Source organism: Pelobates fuscus, chromosome 8, assembly GCF_036172605.1.
Source record: "Pelobates fuscus isolate aPelFus1 chromosome 8, aPelFus1.pri, whole genome shotgun sequence".
Lineage (NCBI taxonomy): Eukaryota > Metazoa > Chordata > Amphibia > Anura > Pelobatidae > Pelobates > Pelobates fuscus.
This window is the reverse complement of record NC_086324.1, coordinates 159,359,065-159,378,676: the sequence shown is the minus strand read 5'-3', so window position 1 is coordinate 159,378,676 and position 19,612 is coordinate 159,359,065. Positions and strand designations below refer to the sequence as shown.

Sequence of the window (19,612 nt, the reverse complement as noted above, 5' to 3'; positions counted from 1 at the left end):
AGGGGTTTTAACCCCTTCAGCCCTGCGCGAGGGGGGCCATAAGGGTGGGGGGAACCTAAGGACTATATAGTGCCAGGAAAACAAGTTTTTTTCCTGGCAATATAGTGGTCCTTTAACGGTTTAACCCCATAGTCTTCAATAGGTCATCTGTCAGCTCTGTCACTCAAACTCAGTAAAATTCAGTAATAGCTCAGTGACTTTCAGTTATTTCAAATAAATGTGCATTTTTAATTTGGTGCCAGCCAAGATATGCTTAAAAAATCAGGAATGGCATGTAAAATAGAGGATTTGCATATTTATCAAACACCAAATTTCTACTGGATTCACTCTGAACAAACCTAGAAGACAAGATAAGTCCACAGAGGTCCGCAATACAAGCATGCAGCTGGTAAATGAGTAAAATAATAATAAAATAATACATGTTTTAGAACTGAACATAAATTTGTTTAATTCATTTTTTGGGGTACATTGGATCCTCCTACAGAGTTGATTTGTTCATTCATGGAGATTGCTATCAAATTAATGCAAATTACAGTTTATATTAGAATTGGCAACTGGCTCCTTGCAAATCCTCTCCAACAAGATTGTAGAATTTGTATTTAGGCACACCGAATTTAAAGTCCGACAGCTACCATAATGTGGTTCTGGTTTCAGTCTTTAAGTTGTATTCAGACAGGCGGACATCCAGCCCCCATTCTCTGTAATTTGGAGGCTGTATTGAAAAATCTAGACATGGTTAAATCTTGAGAACGTTGAGGATATGCATAAAAGTGTTCTGTTTAAAAAAATGGAATGTTCCCCTCTGTTCTATTGGTTTCCAGAAATGCAATCCAATTTCTGGATTTTTCAGGCCAGTCTCTGAGTTTAGTGGATAATGAGTAATTGCTGGAATACAAATCTAAAGATGTTTAGCCAGAACGTTAAAACACTTGAAATAGAAGCCCAGGGAAAACCAGGGACGGTGGTTGCCATTACTGACTCTGCTCATCATTGCCTCATTAATAATGCCATAGAATTTACAAGACCATCTGCTATTTTAAACCTCTTATTTTTCAGTGCAAACAATTAATGTCACCTACAAGATGGTCCTGAAGAGCTTATCACCTGGAGTTTGTGAGAATCCTAAGACATGCCAGGCACGTTGGCTCCATGAGGTCAGTATGGACAGGTCCAACAGTATAACTGAGAATATGAAATCATGTGAACTGCTTATAGTAATCTTATTTCTTTTTATTTTATGTATTTAACGTTTTTTTTTTTTATAGGTGAATACCTTATACAAGTCTGTCCCTGGGTTTGATGGAGTTCAGTTACCAAATGTCACGTGAGTTAAGCAGTTACATTTGTCACATTGGTGTTTGCATGATCAAATCCATCTTGGTCCATCAGAAGATGCTCCAGTATTTGAGCCTGTGTGAAGCTTTCTGCTCGCTCAATTGGGTAGTTTAGGAATTAGACAAGTTTTAACAACCATGTTGGGAAAAACTGTTAACTAATAAGAAAAAGATCATAGCCCTCATTGGACAGCAACGTATAAAAATGTATTTTTATTGAAATATTGTAATCACCCAAACATTGCTTGCTTAGAATTCGTAGGGATGAAGATCTTAATTGTGAACCAGATTTAGGACTGTATTAACGTGACCTTAGCACAGGAGCACAAAAACAGTTAGACATAAAAACTGACTCTGAATTAGAGCATGGCCAAAGCACAGGGACAGGAACCAGATTTACATCGTATATGGAGGCTTCGTTCATTCATGTCCTAGGATAGTAAAGTGTCTAAATGGGTCATTTTGAGTCAATGGACACTTTTGGTGCACCCGTCATGTGATGTGGGAGAGCAGATGCAGCCATCAGTTAAGTAGATGCTAGAGCAGAGCCACACAAGATGGTAAGGAATAGGATGCACAACAATCTCTGTCACATGGGATCACCAGAGGTATAATTGATAATTAGAGTAATAGTATCAATCTGAGTACTTGTCCACAGTGGAAATTTTTTGTTTGCCTGTATGAATTTGGACAAAAATAGAAGATTTTTCGTTTTGTCACGGAGTATAAACCCTAACGCGCAGAGTTTAGGATCGCAAGGAACGGGCTAATGAAATATAAACGTCTTACGGGACCTTAGAGTGGCCGGACTTAACGATAGACAGAGAAAAGCCTAGTCGAAATACAAGCCACGGTCAGGGTAACGGAGAGACAGTGAAAACGAGAACTAGCCAGAGTCAGGTACACGGTAAAAATCAGATGGGCAAACAAGACAGGCAAGGGTTAACGAGGAACTCCAAGACAGTAAATAAAGCCAAGGTCAATACCAGAATACAATACAAATCACTGGATACGCACTAAAGGGTACTGGGAACAGAAACCACAATAGGGCACAGAATCTATGGCCAGGTAAGTGTAAATACTTTTATTTTAATTTGATTGGTCCACGTCATGCCTGCGCCCCAAAACGTGCGTGAATGGGGGCTCCGAAATGACATGGGCCAATGGGAGCCGACCGCAAGGTTAGGCTTCCATTTCCCCTTTAAGAATGTGCTTGCGATGCGAGCAGCGTTCCCAATACTGTAAAGGCTGCGCGCCCGATCAGACTGTTCGGCGCACGCAGCTGCCAGGACCAAGGAGTTTTCGAGCCGCACCCGGCAAGCCTGAAGGCTGGAGTGCAGAGGACCCCTGCTGGCATGCGGACTGGTTAAGTAATGTTACACATTTCAAGCGATTTGTAAGTAAGTCATTCTTCCATTGTTGAAATTCAAATAAATGGATGAACAAGACTATTTTCTCAGAATTGCGATTCTTCTGAAAACTAATGCCCAAGTCTTCAAAATAATACTATTAACCTTAACAGAAATGTAACTAAACACACCCCTTAAAATCCTGGTGTTGTCTATAAGGGTCTCCTCTTCTCTTCTAGGCCTCCATGTAAAAGATGGGGTCGAAGGTTACAGTAGCTCTAAAGGACGTACGATGTTGACTGTTAATACACTACTGAGACTTCATTGGTATTCTTGTTTTATGAATCCACTCAATACTACTACACAATTTCTGTGGTAATCAGGACATAGTATACAGATACTTTTGAAGTCCTCAGAGGGTCCTAAACTTGTTGTTTTTGGATTTTATTTTATTTTTTGTAATTGTAAACACTGGCCGGGCTTAAATTCAGTATGTTACTAATGACAGTTGACATGGTGACCCCTATAAAACCATTCATGGCTTCCTGGTGTTTTGACTCCAATATGATACTTGATCTACTCAGAGGGAATTAATAATGTTTCCATTAAAGGGAAAATTGGAGTCTGGTTCTATTTAGAGACAGTGTGAGGTCTTCTCTATACCAACTTGCAGAGATAATGCATAAGTTAACACGTCCGAATAAATTTGTCCAAGACTTCCAGCCTAGTTATGGGTTAACCAAGAAATGAATTACTTGGGATTTGTAGATCTGTCAACGTCTCTCATTCAGGATTAGCCAGGAACAAGAGAACATCCAGAACAAGACTTTGGCTACATTATATGACAAACAGAGATGGGTGAAAAGGGTCTTCTGCTTACAGCTAACACTTGAAATAGTTATATGGAATGTCCCGGGGGTCGTTTGCTGACTTCATTTTAACTAGTGTCAGGAAGGAAGGGTTGTCTGGACCCTCTGACCCTGACGGAGAGATTTGTGTATGGCATTCATAGTTTTGACAGACGGCTGATAATGCTAGCCTTGTGTCTTGTCTCTCTCGCCTCTTGTGATGTCATTCCTGCAGACTTTGCTTAGTCTTCATCTTGATGACCTTGGCTCATTCCTTTAGGCTGCATGACCGTCTGTCATAGTTTACAATGGTTTTTTTTCTAGGGACCAATTACTGTGTCCACCAAACACCACAATGAGGTGACCGCTCATAGATTTTATTTTTATGTTACGATAAAGAGGAAATTAAAAGTAAGGATTGTCCGTGCATACAGAGGAGTGACAAAGTAGCTTGTAGAAGCAGGATATTTGACATTTCCTTGTGAATAATCCCCTTAACGTTGCCTACCTGTAATTAAAAGGAAATGTACAAATACAGAAGCATTTCAATGTATCATCCAGTGTCTTCACAGTTGGGATGACCTCCTATTGTACTGCAGAGATAAGTGGATTTCTGGGAGGGGTGTTGGAGTGATTGTTTAAATGATACAAGTTTGAGGTTTTTGATCAATTTAAAATGTGAAGGTGTTTAAATCGGATTTATGTATGGCATAGTTTCTTGCCTCAATAATAATATTTGATATAAAAAAGAAAATGTTAATAATAAATATTTTGGAAAACGAATAGAAATTTTAATAGTATTCTCTTTCGATTGAGTCTCCAAGGCACTAGAGAATGCAGGTACACTATATATTCCCCCATAGTAGGCTTGTTTGAAAAGGGTCTTCTTCACCTCTTTTCTCTGTTATATTCCATATGGAAATTACGTGATGGCAAATATCCTCATTTTAAAATTGTAAAACGCTGTGGAATAGGATGGCGCCATGTAAATGATAATAATACACAGTTGTCGTTCCTATAGGGGGGGGCATAGTAATGGGTTAGAACAACCTTTTTTAAACTCAATCCTCGTACAAGGGATCAATTAAACATATAATGACAATCAATAGTTCTGTTTTAATGTGTCCCAAAATTTCTCCTTAGCCATACTAGCAATTGTGGCCCGTGCCACAGGTAAATGAGGAAGTTTAACCACCATTAGTGTATTTTCAGGTGGAACAATACGCTCCTGGAATACCGAATTCAGCTTGGCGTTCATGTTGGGACTGCGATGTCAGAGACTCAGGAGCTAGTCCTTAGTGACCCTCGCTGGCTTTTCGAATCCTCACAAACCACGGAGAACAGCCTTAGCTCCCAAATTCACAGCATCTCAATTACAGGTCAGTACATTGCAGGCAGGCGGCATGGTTCTAGACTACAGCTCCCTAATTCTTGTGTACCTTTCACAAAATGCCTCTGTGAATTGTCATTGTATGAGCAGGGCTTACATTTGAAGTCCTATGCTACCAGCTAGGCCTTAAAGGAACCCCAAACCGTTTAGAATGCACACCTGTATTCCTAATGCTTTAGTGTCCCAGTCCCCAGGTATGTCCTTAAGCCATTTAAAATTAAGAAATTCATTTTTTTACTTACTTTTTTCCTGCGCTGAGCCTCTTGTGGCATTGCTTACCTCCCCGCCTCCCATGACATCAACAGTGATAATTATAATAATAATACCACTATACAGTTGCCCGTTCTTACCAACGGTATCGTTTAAGAGAAAAAAAAGGGTATTTTTTGGGTGCTGACCTGTGCAAGTCAAGCGCCCTGAGCACACCCAGGATTTCCCAAAGGAAAGTATAGAATCAATACTTTCCTGTGGGGGCTTCCACGTCACATGACCACGTTTTACTCGGTCAATGCCGCGTTAGCACTTCCAGTGGCTGTCAGTATGACAAACACTAGAGAAGGATTTAACATTGTAATGTAAACATTGCAGTTTGTAAAAAAAAAACTTTTTTACATTGCAGGATTAAAAGAAAGACAGAGACACCACACTCTACTTAAGTTGACCTTTGAAGATACTTGGCATTGCAAGGCATAGCATACCGTATGGGGTGAATTTCATCTCGCCAGGGCAAAAAAAAAAATCACAAGTCAATAGCCTGATATAGGACTCTAGCTACAACTGCAGAGTATCTGGGAGAAAGCTGTGTGAAATCACCAGACTTCCTCGCCACCCATCAGTCCCAGGACTCTGTTTGGCTGCCTGTTGCCCCCACCCTTTGCGCTGATTTGCCAGCCTTTTTAGCCATCTTACAATCTTATAGAATAATGTCAAAAATAATGACATTATGTAAATAAAAAACAAAAAAACATTTTTTTTTTAACAGAGCAGAATGATTTAATAAATAAATATATTTGTTGCAATGTTAATTTAAAACCCTTTTAAATCAGCATACTAACATCACACTTACTAAGCCGTTAATGCGCGGTTTGTCATGGAAAATACCTGCAGTCTACATGGTGTCATCGTTTAGACAGATTGCAGTATTTATGGTATGTGATGAATCATGGGCATTTTGCTGGCTCCAAGTGACAGTGAGACCCGATGATTAGATTTTCTGACTTCTCTGCAGAGAGCTGACCCACTGACCTCCTCTACATTCTCTCCCTCTCTCTCCGAGTTTCCTCTGTAACTGGTTGCCTGTTACTAATCGTAAATTAAACCTTTTCCAAATCACTTGCTACAGTCCTTTTTGCAAGCAGGCCCTTAAATCAACTCAGTCATCAAACATTAATATACCACAATTTAACTAGGCTTCTGCGCCAATTAAAATTAAGTTAGTATTGTTTTAGCAGCCCTGGATAATCTTACGATATTACCGCCTGCCGCCTCTGTATTTGGTTTGTTACATAGTGCATTTGTACATTGTCCATTTTACAGAAAATAAAAGATTGCATATAATCTTTGGGCTTTATTTTCAAATTTTTTATTTTTTTGGATCTGATTGCTTACACTTTATTTGGTACAACCATGGAGAGTTTGAAGATCTGATACCATCCCAGAGTGCATTTTTGAGATGCCCAGCGCTTGTACCTTATGTCAGCAATTGTGAACGCGCATTAGCTCTTGATTACCTCTTAGTCAGATAAACTGCGTTTCTGGCCAAAGAGGTTTAAAGATGGCTGCCACTGTAGAGCAAAGGTAAGCCAGTAGATGCTCTGAAAATAGGTATTTAATTACCTACAAGTACACATTAAAAAACAACACACACAGAGGCAATTGCATTTTAGTTTATTTAGTTTAAACCATGGGTAGTCAACCTGGTCCCTACCGCCCACTAGTGGGCGGTTTGGGATTTTAGCTGGGCGCTAGTAGGTTCTGCAGAAAACTCCCAGTGGGCCTCGATGGCCGTGGACTAAGGCCGGCAGGGGAGATCCTTTCAGCTCCCCTGCTGGCCCATGCAGAGCCAGCCTTGCTGTAAGCCCTCTCGGGCTGGTGAGGAGATCTCTCACAAACACTGTCACACACACACAGCACCCCACACAAACATACACACATAAACACACACAGCACCTCACAGACACACATAGAAAAAAAAAGTATAATAGAAAAAAAGGGAGAAAAATAGATACATTTAAGTACATTTTTTTTAAATCCCTCCTTTCCAATAGTAATTATTTTTTTCAAAAATCGTACTTGCACTATAAAATTAGTTACTGCGGCACTGGTGGGTGGTAAGGAAATGTTACCATCAAGAAAGATACAAAAGTGGGCGGTAGGTATTAAAAGGTTGACTAACCCTGGTTTAGACAAATGACTCACAGAGAGGATATGAGAGCATTATACAAATATATTCAGTGTCAATACAAACCACTGTCTGGAAATCTAATCATAAACAGGACTATGGACAAGATCACGCATTTAGACTGGAAGAAAGGAGATTTAGCCTAAGGCAATGGAAAGGGTGTTTTTTACAGTAAGAACAATAAGGATGTGAAATTCTCTGCCTGAAGAGGTGGTTTTATCAGAGTTTGTACAGCTTTTTAAACCGCAACTGGATCAATACTTGCATAAACATAATATTGAGGGATATCATTTTTAATAAGTTTGCTAGCCGTTTTTTGTTCCAAGGAGAGCTCTGACTGCCTTTCTGAAAGGAATTTCTAAATAGTTTGTGGCTTCAAACAGGGTTTTGGTTTTTTTTTTGTCTAATTTTGGATGAACAGCAGAAAAAGATGTGAGAACTGCTGTACTTGATGGACTCTATTTCAGCCTTTGTAACTATGTAGCTTTGTAATATACGTAACATTTTCTATCATACTAAAAATGATGACTGTTATCCTTTAATATAGTGACACTCCTAACATTCTCATTCGTTGCCTTCCCAGCTACTGGTAATATTTGAGACGTGCCAATTACATGATACGTCACCTCAGGAATTTCTGACCATGCAAATGCAAGGTTTTTTTAAACAGAACTTTTATAACACAATTTGCAGCTAAGGAGAGTGAATATAAAATCGATTTGTTTCATAAAACCACAGATAAAGGTAAAATCAATAATAAATCTCAATGTCTGTGTTTAAGGCCCACAGATTTTTTTCAAATAAATGCAGTGGTGTACCTGGAGCATTTGGCACCCACCCCTACCCTCCCACTTAAAAATGTAAAATAAACACCCATAATTCTTTTTAGATTTATTGCACATAAAAAGTGTGCACACCCCACACATACAAACCAGACACATCAAATTCATACCCCCCTTCTTATAAAAACCATGCACCCCATCACATAAAGTTCATACAGCCCCTACATATAAAAACCCTGCACCCACTTCACAAAGTTCATACAGCCCCTACACATAACAATTCTGCACCCCCTACACATCAAATTCATACACTCACCCTACATATAAAACCCCCCTTAATTAATAAAAAAAAACCTGCACATCCCCCTTAATTTAAAAAAACCCTGCACACCCCCCTTATAAAAAAAAACAAAAAACCCTGCACACCCCCCTTATAAAAAAAACAAAAAACACTGCACACCCCCTTAATTAAAACAAAAACCTGCACATCCCCTTAATTAAAAAAAATCTGCACCCCTCTTTATTAAAGAAACCCTGCACACCCCTCTTTACTAAAGAAACCCTGCACACACCCCTTAATTTAAAAAAACTCCTGCACAGCCCCCTTAATTAAAATTAAAAAACCTATACACACCCCCTTAATAAAAAAAAAAAGAAACCCTGCACACCCCCCCTTAACAAAAAAAAGAAACCCTGCACATCCGCCTTAATTTAATGCTGCAAAACTCCTCCCCCTACTCCTCCATATTATTGCAGTATAATGTGGCCTGCCACAGATGCGGCCACAAAGGCGCCACAGCGCGCACTATACGAATTGATGGAGAGTGACTCATGACACTGGCAGTCATGGCATTTCCCCCAGTGAGTGGCACCCGGGGCAGGCCACCTGCTCCCCTGCCCCCTCTCTATTAGTACGCCACTGACTAAATGGACAGAGATGGTGGGGGAAAGACAAAATAATTTGTTGTATTAACTCAGATACGGCTAAACTATAAAACAAATATTGGTGTCTTTAAAGTGAATATAACAAGTTCACCTTAAGCAGTAGCATATTTAAGTGCTTTATAAAACGTTAAATACTTACCGCTCTCCAGCATAGACTCCATCTTGTTGAGACAATGCGTGTTACAAGCTTCCATTTTAGAAATGTTTGCTCTCCATTTTGACCTGATTTGAGGTGCCTACAGCGTGCCCTGCGACTTCTGACACTGTCCACCCCCTATCCGTTCCCCAGAGAAACACGCTGACCCGTGCACAGACTGGTTCTCCTGTCCTGCCGGATTCCAGTGCGTACCAGTGAGGAAACTTGGAGCTCGATGTCAGTCTCCTTGCCACGGGCTTTTCTGCCACAACCACGGAATCTGCATCCACCGCAGAGGTCAAGATCCAGAATGCCAGTGAGTAGCAAAATAATATTACCTTGATATCGCACACACATATTAAATAACAATACACTGTGTATTATGGGGGGAAAATGGCATCACCGGATCTTGGAGACTTCATAATGAGCAACAAAACCAAAACAGTGATATCGGGTTAATAAATGAGCTGGAACCCTGATGTGGTATTTTTTCGCTTAATATATGCTTCATCATTATGTATCTTCTGTATTACATGATATTAAATAAAGTGTTATTGTGTAAGGTTCCATGGCGTTTCTCCACTCTTCTCCCACCGTATAGTTTTTGGTGGAGGGCTAAAATAATCGTGGCAGTTTCTGTCCAGAAGTAAAACTCCCACCAGACCAGAACATGTGCGCCTTGACATTGCCCCGAGAGTAGGACATCTGAGCGGTGTGGAGTGCTGCACAGAGAATCTGTCCTTTTAAATAACAAGCTGATCATATATATATTTAGTGTATATAACATAAACACTAAATGGCAAGGAAGCACTAACAGTTATTTTAAAAAACTGCCGTGCAACTAACGACATTAGTCAAATTCTGAGTTTGATGACCTGGGGGAAAAGCAGTGACAATTTTAGTTTCATTGAGTGATGACTTTGTCTCTCTACCTGACTTGGCTTGGCACACATTTTGTTTGGCTTGGCAGGAAGATTGTTATTGTTTTTAATATTTTGCTGTCCTGGGCAGGTGCCCGATTGGAAGGGATTTCTGGTACATGGGACAGACTTGCGATTACCGAATGACTCATCATCGGCTGGCTGCCATTGCCTGCGCAGTGGTGTTCTGCATCATCATTTGTGCCGCGGCGGCAGTGTTCATTCTCGTCCGCCGATTTCAAACTCAGATCCTTCAGCAAAAAGTGGCTCAGACACAAAGCAGGTAACCAATATCCATAATCGTAACCAGAATATTACACATCATTATTCTCGAAATGATTACGGTGGCCAGATTACATTTCATATAAAGTACTATGGGATAAATTCCAGCGTCATTATCCGATCAATAATGTTTTATTTTTGCCCAGTATATCGCAAGTGTTTTCAAAATCTAAAAATTACACAAACTTTTCTTTCGGTTACCTTACTAAAGTTAGAAATTGTTCGCGTAAAACTGAACTTAAATGTAGTCATTAAATGTAGTCATCTTCAATCACACAGTCCTCGAAACCAGGGCCGGCGCGTCCATAAGGCGGCACAGGCGGCCGCCTTAGGGCGCACCGGCTCCGGGGGCGCAAGATTTCAGTGACCGGCAGGAGGGAAGCTCTCCCTCCTGCCGGCCACCATCTCCGCCCCAGTGCGGCAGTGCTGCGATCAGGCGCTGCGAGGGAGCTCTAACCTCTCTGCTCTGCTCCCTCGCGCGCTGTCTAGTGATGCCGCGGGAGCCGGAATATGACATCATATTCCGGCTCCCGCGGCATCAGCAGACAGCCCGCGAGGGAGCAGAGCAGAGAGGTTAGAGCTCCCTCGCAGCGCCTGATCGCAGCACTGCCGCACGCCGCCCAGCAGCCCCACTGGACCCCAGGGAATGATCCACACCAGCTCTCCAGGTAGGGAGGCTGGGTGGATATTATTTATTTATTAAAATAATTTGTGAATGTATGTGATGTGTCTGTGTGTGAGAGTGTCTGTGTTAGAGTGTGTGTGTGAGAGTGTCTGTGAGTGAGTGTGTGTGTGTCTGTGTCAGTGTCTGTGTGAGTGTGTGTGTGAGTGTCTGTGTGAGTGTGTGAGTGAGTGTCTGTGTGTGTGTCTGTGAGTGAGTATGTGTCTCTGTGTGAGTGCCTGTGAGTCTGTGAGTGTCTGTGTGTGAGTGAGTGAGTGTCTGTGTGTCTGTGAGTGTGTATGTGTCTCTGAGTGTGTGAGTGAGTGTCTGTGTGAGTGAGTGTGTATGTGTCTCTGTGTGAGTGAGTGTCTGTGAGTGTGTGTCTGTGTGTGAGTGAGTGTCAGTGTGTGTGAGTGAGTGTCTGTGAGTATGTGTCTGTGTGTGTGCGTGAGTGAGTGTATGTGTTACTGTGAGTGACTGTGTGTCTGTGAGTGTATGTGTGTCTGTGAGTGTGTGCGTGAGTGAGTGTATGTGTGTGTGCGTGAGTGAGTGTATGTGTGTCTGTGAGTGTGTGCGTGAGTGTATGTGTGTCTGTGAGTGACTGAGTGTGTGCGTGAGTGAGTGTATGTGTGTCTGTGAGTGTGTGCGTGAGTGAGTGTATGTGTGTCTGTGAGTGACTGTGAGTGTGTGCGTGAGTGACTGAGTGTATGTGTGTCTGTGAGTGATTGTATGAGTGTTGCATGTGAGTGTGTCAGTGTATGTGTGTGTCTGTCAGTGTGTGTTTGTGAGTGTCTGTCAAATCAGTGAGAGTATCTTTGTCATTGAGTCTGTGTGTGACTATCAGTGTGTCTGTCAATGAGTGTCAATCAGTGTGTGTGTGTGTCAGATCAGTGAGTCTCTGTGTTTGTCATTGAGTGTGTGTGACTGTCAGAAGAACACTAAGGGACAGGGAAGGGAGGGGACCAATAATGGACGGGGAGAGGGTCTGGTTAAGAGGCACATAGGTGAAGATGTTATTTTTGAATGGGGTGGGGGGGGGGGCGGAAAAATACATCTTCGCCTATGTACCCAAAAATCCTTGCACCGGCCCTGCTCGAAACTCTAAGAATGTTTTAGAAGTTCATTCCCAAGCACATGTTTTGGAACTTCTGTTCTCATAAATCAACATACATATCCTCATGACAACGGAGATCTCCTGAAGCATCGATGTAATGTTTGTGGACCCTGTACAAGATCCATGTGTAACACAATCTAATCGTGTTTTTGAGGTGCCATTGGCTGAGGGTTTTGGGGGGTTTATTCCAAGGAAAAGTGAATAATCAAAGGACTGTTCTGATAAAAACAAACAAAATCTGCATTGTTATTGTTGGATTTCTGCTGAACACACTCATTTCAGAACCATTAAAATAACTGTTGGACAAATGTTGTCTGTTTCTAACAAACTGTTCTGTAGGTTTGTCGTCACTCGTTTTTACTGACCTCTGCCTTGGCGTGTGACTGGTGTTCAGGCTATGCGTTAATTTTGTTCACAGTTACAGACGGTTTAGTCGGTTCGATGACGTCCCCACCCATTTCTGGTGTCCGTCTCAGACATGGCTGACCGCTTCGGCTTCTCTCAATTCCCTCGATAATCCAGCCTTCAGCAGTTCAGAAGAAGTGTTCCCCCTGCAAGCTCTGGGGAGCTGTGTGTGCGGCTGTCAAGAACGGGCCCCGAGCTGTGCCCAGACCAACCCACCACAACCACCTGCCCATGTTCTACCCAGGTAACACATGCTTATTGATTATTACCAAATGTCACTGTGATGCCATTTTAATCAGTTCCCTAGCTAGAAACACCTTCACAATGGCTCCGTAGTTCTCTAAGGTAAGAAAAGGCACAATCGCATTTCTTTCAATTCTTTGTCTTTTGAAGAAGTGGTTGAATGTGAGGAGTTAGACAAAAGCTGGGGTCCTGCATCAAATAATCAATATTACCGTAATTTGATTATTGATAATGCCGCAAAATATCCTACAGAACTGTACATTGGCCAGATGAAACAATTATAAAACTGGTGACAGGCTAAGCACTCAGGAACGTGTACAGAGGAGTATGACCCGATTCCAGTGAACGTCCAGACAGGCAGGTTTCTTAACTAGTGCGAATGGTTAGTAATTCAAAGTGAAGTTCAAATTTTAGGTCAAAATAGCTGATCTGAATACATAGCTGAGAGCTTAAATAACCACTGCACGTCACCTATGAAATGATACCTCTCTCCTTTAGAACGGCTCTCGCTTTGCTTAGTAAATAGACACTTGGATAGCATCGAACGGCCCACACAGTACAGAACCCGAGGGGTTAAGTCATCACAAAACACAACTTAGACCTAGTTACCTCGCTTGCAGAGGTATCCAGGCTGTGCAGGAGTTCTGCTTTGTGATTGGTTGAGCTGTTGTCATGGAAACCTTTCCTCCGCGCTGATCGCAGCGTCGGCTGCTGTTTTGTATATGTTAAAGGCAGCATTAGCGAGTGGGGGAGGGGAGGGAACAGAACAGGTCAGTGGGAGTGTGGGAGAGACCCCCACTGCTACAGCTGGCTCTGGGCAAACACATGTAGGTTCTCTGGAACAAGGATGCTTAGCGACCTTTCATAATGTGCATTATGTTTAGTTTTTATTGTTAATATCACAGCACATGCTTCATACATTGTGGATTGGCTATTTTTACCTCCATTCTTCTAGCCGCTTGTCTTCCTCCCCCACAAATAAATAAATAAATACAATTGCATTATTTTAACAGCACTGGGAGCTGGTTGTAAGGACTCGGTTAGTTCTAGTTATGAGGTGCATAGGGTGAGAGTACATTTAGCATCATTAAATATTAAATAAAAATGACCCATGTTTACACTTAGAAGATTATCCTCATGAGTTTGGGGGGCACTGCATTCAGGATTTAACGGTCATCATCTTTATCTCAAACATTACTATAATGTCATTATGATGTCACTAATGGCATAGTGCTATTATTAATGTAATGCCATTATGATGTCACTGCAATAGCTTTTTTTTTTTATTTATGTAGTGCCATTATGATGTCACTATAATGACACTGTGTTATTATTTATGTAATACCATTTTGATGTCATTGTAATATATGTGCTATTATGATGTCATGATGTCACTGTAATAGCACAAAGATATGATTAATGCAATGCCATTATGATGTCACTGTAATAGCTCTGTACCATTATGATGTCACTGTAATAGCTCCGTGCTATTATTAATGTAATGGTACTGTCTGTAATGTAGTGCCATTATGAGGTCACTGTGATAGCTCTGTGCTATTATTAATGTAACACCATTATGATGTAAATGTCGGTGCTATTATTAAAGGATCACTATAGGGTCAGAAACACAAACCTGTATTCCTGACCCGATAGTGTTAAACACACCATCTACCCCCCCTGGCCTTCCCCATGCCTTCTAAAAATAGTATAATATTTACTTTATTCCTGCCTGCTTCTGCTGGCTCTGACCCTGATCTGTCTGCTTGGCTGACATCATCAAAAGTGGTGATCTGAGCCAATCACAAGGCTTTCACATAGAAAAACATTGAATTGGCTGAGATTGTGAAGGAGGAAGATCAGTCTGAAAATACAGGGTTTACTGCAAAAAAACTGAAGGTAATGATTCTACTCATTAGAACAAATACATTAAGCTGTAGTTGATTGGTGACTATAGTGTCCAACTCCAAGCACAGGACCGGCACAGCCTGCTGAGTACGGATTGATTTATCCCTTACACAAGCAAACACTATTCCTGACTCTGTGATGTGTGTTTAATGGGGCCGCAGGATAGAGAAACACAGCAGGGAGATGAGGCTGTAGGGAAAGATCAGCATCTCGGGGGGCGGAGCCTGGCAGCGAAACGGGCCGGTCGCCATTGCCGCGAGCTCCGACAACCACGGGCTCAATCCGACGGTTATCGGCTAAAAGCATCACCATCCACCGGCGCAAATAACACCATCTCACGGAGGGGAACCCCCGGAACCGACCGATGCCATTCAGGTACACCCCGAAGCAGGCAAAGGCCAAAACTAGAACCCGGGCCTACCTTCCATCAGCCCACCACGGCCTGGATTATTTGTTTGACGGGGACTTCCTGGACGACGCGTGGGACACGTCCCAGCACAACTCCGACCACGGAACCTTCGGAATGGGGCGCAGATCGCAGAAACCCCAACCAGGTACAGCACAGCCTGATATCAGCACACTGCTACTAAAACAAACACCCGCCAAAATGGCGGCAGTACAAGGCCCTGTTCCCCCTCCAGAGCCTCAATCAGTGGAACATAGCCCTCAAGGGGTTAAGCAGTCAAACCTCATACCCCAGCAGGTTACCACTGAACTTGCCACTAAACAAGACCTACAGCACATGCAAAACATGCTGCAAGAAATACAAAGCCTACTGGCTGCAGATCTGCCCACCCTCAAAACCAGCATGCAACAAATCACTGACAAAGTATTACACACAGAGGGAGAAGTAAAAGGGATCCAAAAAGAACTCACCTCGCTGCAGGAATCCCTTTCCCAAATGCAACATACTCAAAGAAACTTGGAGGTACAGATGGCAGCCCAAGAAGACAAACTCAGAAGCAACAACATCAAAATACGTGGTAGCCCTGCATCAGTCTCCAGGGAAGATCTACCTCACTATGTGCGACGTCTCATGCAGTCCATACTTCCCCCCGGGGTGGCAAGGAAACTCACCTTTGCCGGAATATACCGACTACCCACTCCAACACGGGCATCCACACTCCTCGCTGGAGACGTAATACTCCGCTGCGCCCTTCCCCAAGACAGGGGACACATAATGTCGGCACTCAAGGGCAAGACGCCACTCGACTTTGAAGAGTCCCAATTGACTTTTTACCAGGACCTAACTAGAGCCACTCTCCAATGGAGAAAAACCCTCAACGACTACACCAGCCAGCTACGCTCAGTGGACATACCATAACGGTGGGGAAACCCACGCCACCTCCTGGTTACACACCAAGGACACACGTACAAAATCACTTCAGGGACTGAAGCTGCCTCGCTACTATCAAAACTGGGTATACCAACCAAGACCACCCAGATCGCTTCTCCCGCTTGGGACCCAGAGACGATCGAACCATTCGTCCCGAGGACACAGAGAATGGACACCCAGGCCACTTGACGGGATGGGGGGGAGAAGTCTCCTACCCCAACCTGCTCACAGGCTAAAAATTGTAATTTGCCGTTTACCTATGGTTTTTCTCCTTTTTCCTCTACTACTTTTTACCTTCTAATGTTAACGTTCTGTTGATTTCTCCACGACTTAAGTACCGCGACCCTAGTGACGACCTAAGAGCATGCCAGGGATGGCGCCGGCACGCTAGTGCACCAGGAGAATGTGTGCTGCACCAGGGCACACACCTTCCCCCCCGACAGCCCCCAGGTTAGGGCTACTACACCTCAAGAGTAGTTTAAACAGACCAAACAATAACCTCTAGACAAACTACTCCCAAGACGACCCGACCGTCACCACAGACCACTTACCAGAATCACAGATCCATTCAGGGGACATTACCTCCATATAAAACCTCGACTCCAAGCCTAACGCTGACTTGGTACAAACCACCCAATATGGAGCACCCCTTCTCTTCTAATCTAGGCCCTAGGAATGGACGCCCACAAACCAAATAGTACACCACACCTAGTATAATACCAACCCACTTCCTAGGTCTTACGACGTTTCCTAAAATATAAAAATTGTGCTAAATTACAACATATGCGCTGTAACTCTGAAACTGATATATACATGTTGATGTCCACTATTGCATGTGGTTACTTTACCCTATGTTAAACAGCACGCAAAAATAAAGAATTAAAAAAAAAAAATAAAAGATCAGCATCTCCATACAGAGGGCGCACATTGTTCAGCACTAACCCAGGAAGCACCTCTAGTGGCCATCTAGGCAGTGTTTACATTAAAAAGCCTGCAGATACATACTATAGTCACCAGAACTACATTAAGCTGTGCTATTATTTATGTAGTGCCTTGTGATGTCACTGCAATGAAGCTGTGCTTTAAGTAATGTAATGCCAATGATGTCACTGTACGGCACAGTGCTTTTATTAATGTAATGTCATTACGATATCACTGTAATAGCTCTGCGCCAATATGATGTCACTGTTATGGTGCCCTGCTATTATTAATGTAATGCCATTATGATGTCACTGTAATGGTGCCCTGCTATTATTAATGTAATGCCAATATGATGTCACTGTAATAGTGCCCTGCTATTATTAATGTAATGCCATTATGATGTCACTGTAATGGTGCCCTGCTATTATTAATGTAATGCCATTATGATGTCACTGTAATGGTGCCCTGCTATTATTAATGTAATACCATTATGATGTCACTGTAATGGTGCCCTGCTATTATTAATGTAATACCATTATGATGTCACTGTAATGGTACCCTGCTATTATTAATGTAATGCCATTATGATGTCACTGTAATGGTGCCCTGCTATTATTAATGTAATGCCAATATGATGTCACTGTAATGGTGCCTTGCTATTATTAATGTAATGCCATTATGATGTCACTGTAATGGTACCCTGCTATTATTAATGTAATGCCATTATGATGTCACTGTAATGGTGCCCTGCTATTATTAATGTAATGCCATTATGAGGTCACTGTAATGGTGCCCTGCTATTATTAATGTAATACCATTATGATGTCACTGTAATGGTACCCTGCTATTATTAATGTAATGCCATTATGATGTCGCTGTAATGGAGCCCTGCTATTATTAATGTAATGCCATTATGATGTCGCTGTAATGGTGCCCTACTATTATTAATGTAATGCCATTATGATGTCGCTGTAATGGTGCCCTGCTATTATTAATGTAATGCCATTATGATGTCACTGTAATGGTACCCTGCTATTATTAATGTAATGCCATTATGATGTCACTGTAATGGTGCCCTGCTATTATTAATGTAATGCCATTATGAATTCACTGTAATGGTGCCCTGCTATTATTAATGTAATGCCATTATGATGTCACTGTAATGGTGCCCTGCTGTTATTAATGTAATGCCATTATGATGTCACTGTAATGGTGCCCTGCTGTTATTAATGTAATGCCATTATAATGTCACTGTAATGGTGCCTTGCTATTATTAATGTAATGCCATTATGATGTCACTGTAATGGTGCCCTGCTATTATTAATGTAATGCCATTATGATGTCACTGTAATGGTACCCTGCTATTATTAATGTAATGCCATTATGATGTCACTGTAATGGTGCCCTGCTATTATTAATGTAATGCCATTATGATGTCACTGTAATGGTGCCCTGCTATTATTAATGTAATGCCATTATGATGTCACTGTAATGGTGCCCTGCTATTATTAATGTAATGCCATTATGATGTCACTGTAATGGTGCCCTGCTATTATTAATGTAATGCCATTATGATGTCACTGTAATGGTGCCCTGCTGTTATTAATGTAATGCCATTATAATGTCACTGTAATGGTGCCTTGCTATTATTAATGTAATGCCATTATGATGTCACTGTAATGGTGCCCTGCTATTATTAATGTAATGCCATTATGATGTCACTGTAATGGTACCCTGCTATTATTAATGTAATGCCATTATGATGTCACTGTAATGGTGCCCTGCTATTATTAATGTAATGCCATTATGATGTCACTGTAATGGTGCCCTGCTATTATTAATGTAATGCCATTATGCTGTCACTGTAATGGTGCCCTGCTATTATTAATGTAATGCCATTATGATGTCACTGTAATGGTGCCCTGCTATTATTAATGTAATGCCATTATGAGGTCACTGTAATGGTGCCCTGCTATTATTAATGTAATGCCATTATGGTGTCACTGTAATGGTGCCCTGCTATTATTAATGTAATGTCATTATGATGTCACTGTAATGGTGCCCTGCTATTATTAATGTAATACCATTATGATGTCACTGTAATGGTGCCCTGCTATTATTAATGTAATGCCATTATGAGGTCACTGTAATGGTGCCCTGCTATTATTAATGTAATGCCATTATGATGTCACTGTAATGGTGCCCTGCTATTATTAATGTAATGCCATTATGATGTCACTGTAATGGAGCCCTGCTATTATTAATGTAATGCCATTATGATGTCACTGTAATGGAGCCCTGCTATTATTAATGTTATGCCATTATGATGTCGCTGTAATGGTGCCCTGCTATTATTAATGTAATGCCATTATGATGTCACTGTAATGGTACCCTGCTATTAATGTAATGCCATTATGATGTCACTGTAATGGTGCCCTGCTATTATTAATGTAATGCCATTATGAGGTCACTGTAATGGTGCCCTGCTATTATTAATGTAATGCCATTATGGTGTCACTGTAATGGTGCCCTGCTATTATTAATGTAATGCCATTATGATGTCACTGTAATGGAGCCCTGCTATTATTAATGTAATGCCATTATGATGTCACTGTAATGGAGCCCTGCTATTATTAATGT

At 41.7% G+C, this 19,612-nt stretch overlaps 1 protein-coding gene across 2 annotated transcripts in view; it reads left to right on the top strand.

Moving 5' to 3' along the window:
• LOC134571874 (mucin-17-like) overlaps positions 1 to 19,612 on the top strand; it is a 61,022-nt gene that overhangs the window by 26,800 nt on the left and 14,610 nt on the right. For both annotated transcript variants that reach the window (XM_063430529.1, XM_063430530.1), the window contains exons 3-8: positions 1,057 to 1,154; positions 1,266 to 1,324; positions 4,744 to 4,910; positions 9,339 to 9,501; positions 10,197 to 10,388; positions 12,581 to 12,811. In XM_063430529.1, the coding sequence (XP_063286599.1) occupies positions 1,057 to 1,154; positions 1,266 to 1,324; positions 4,744 to 4,910; positions 9,339 to 9,501; positions 10,197 to 10,388; positions 12,581 to 12,811 (910 nt within the window). The remainder of the gene's footprint in view (positions 1 to 1,056; positions 1,155 to 1,265; positions 1,325 to 4,743; positions 4,911 to 9,338; positions 9,502 to 10,196; positions 10,389 to 12,580; positions 12,812 to 19,612) is intronic.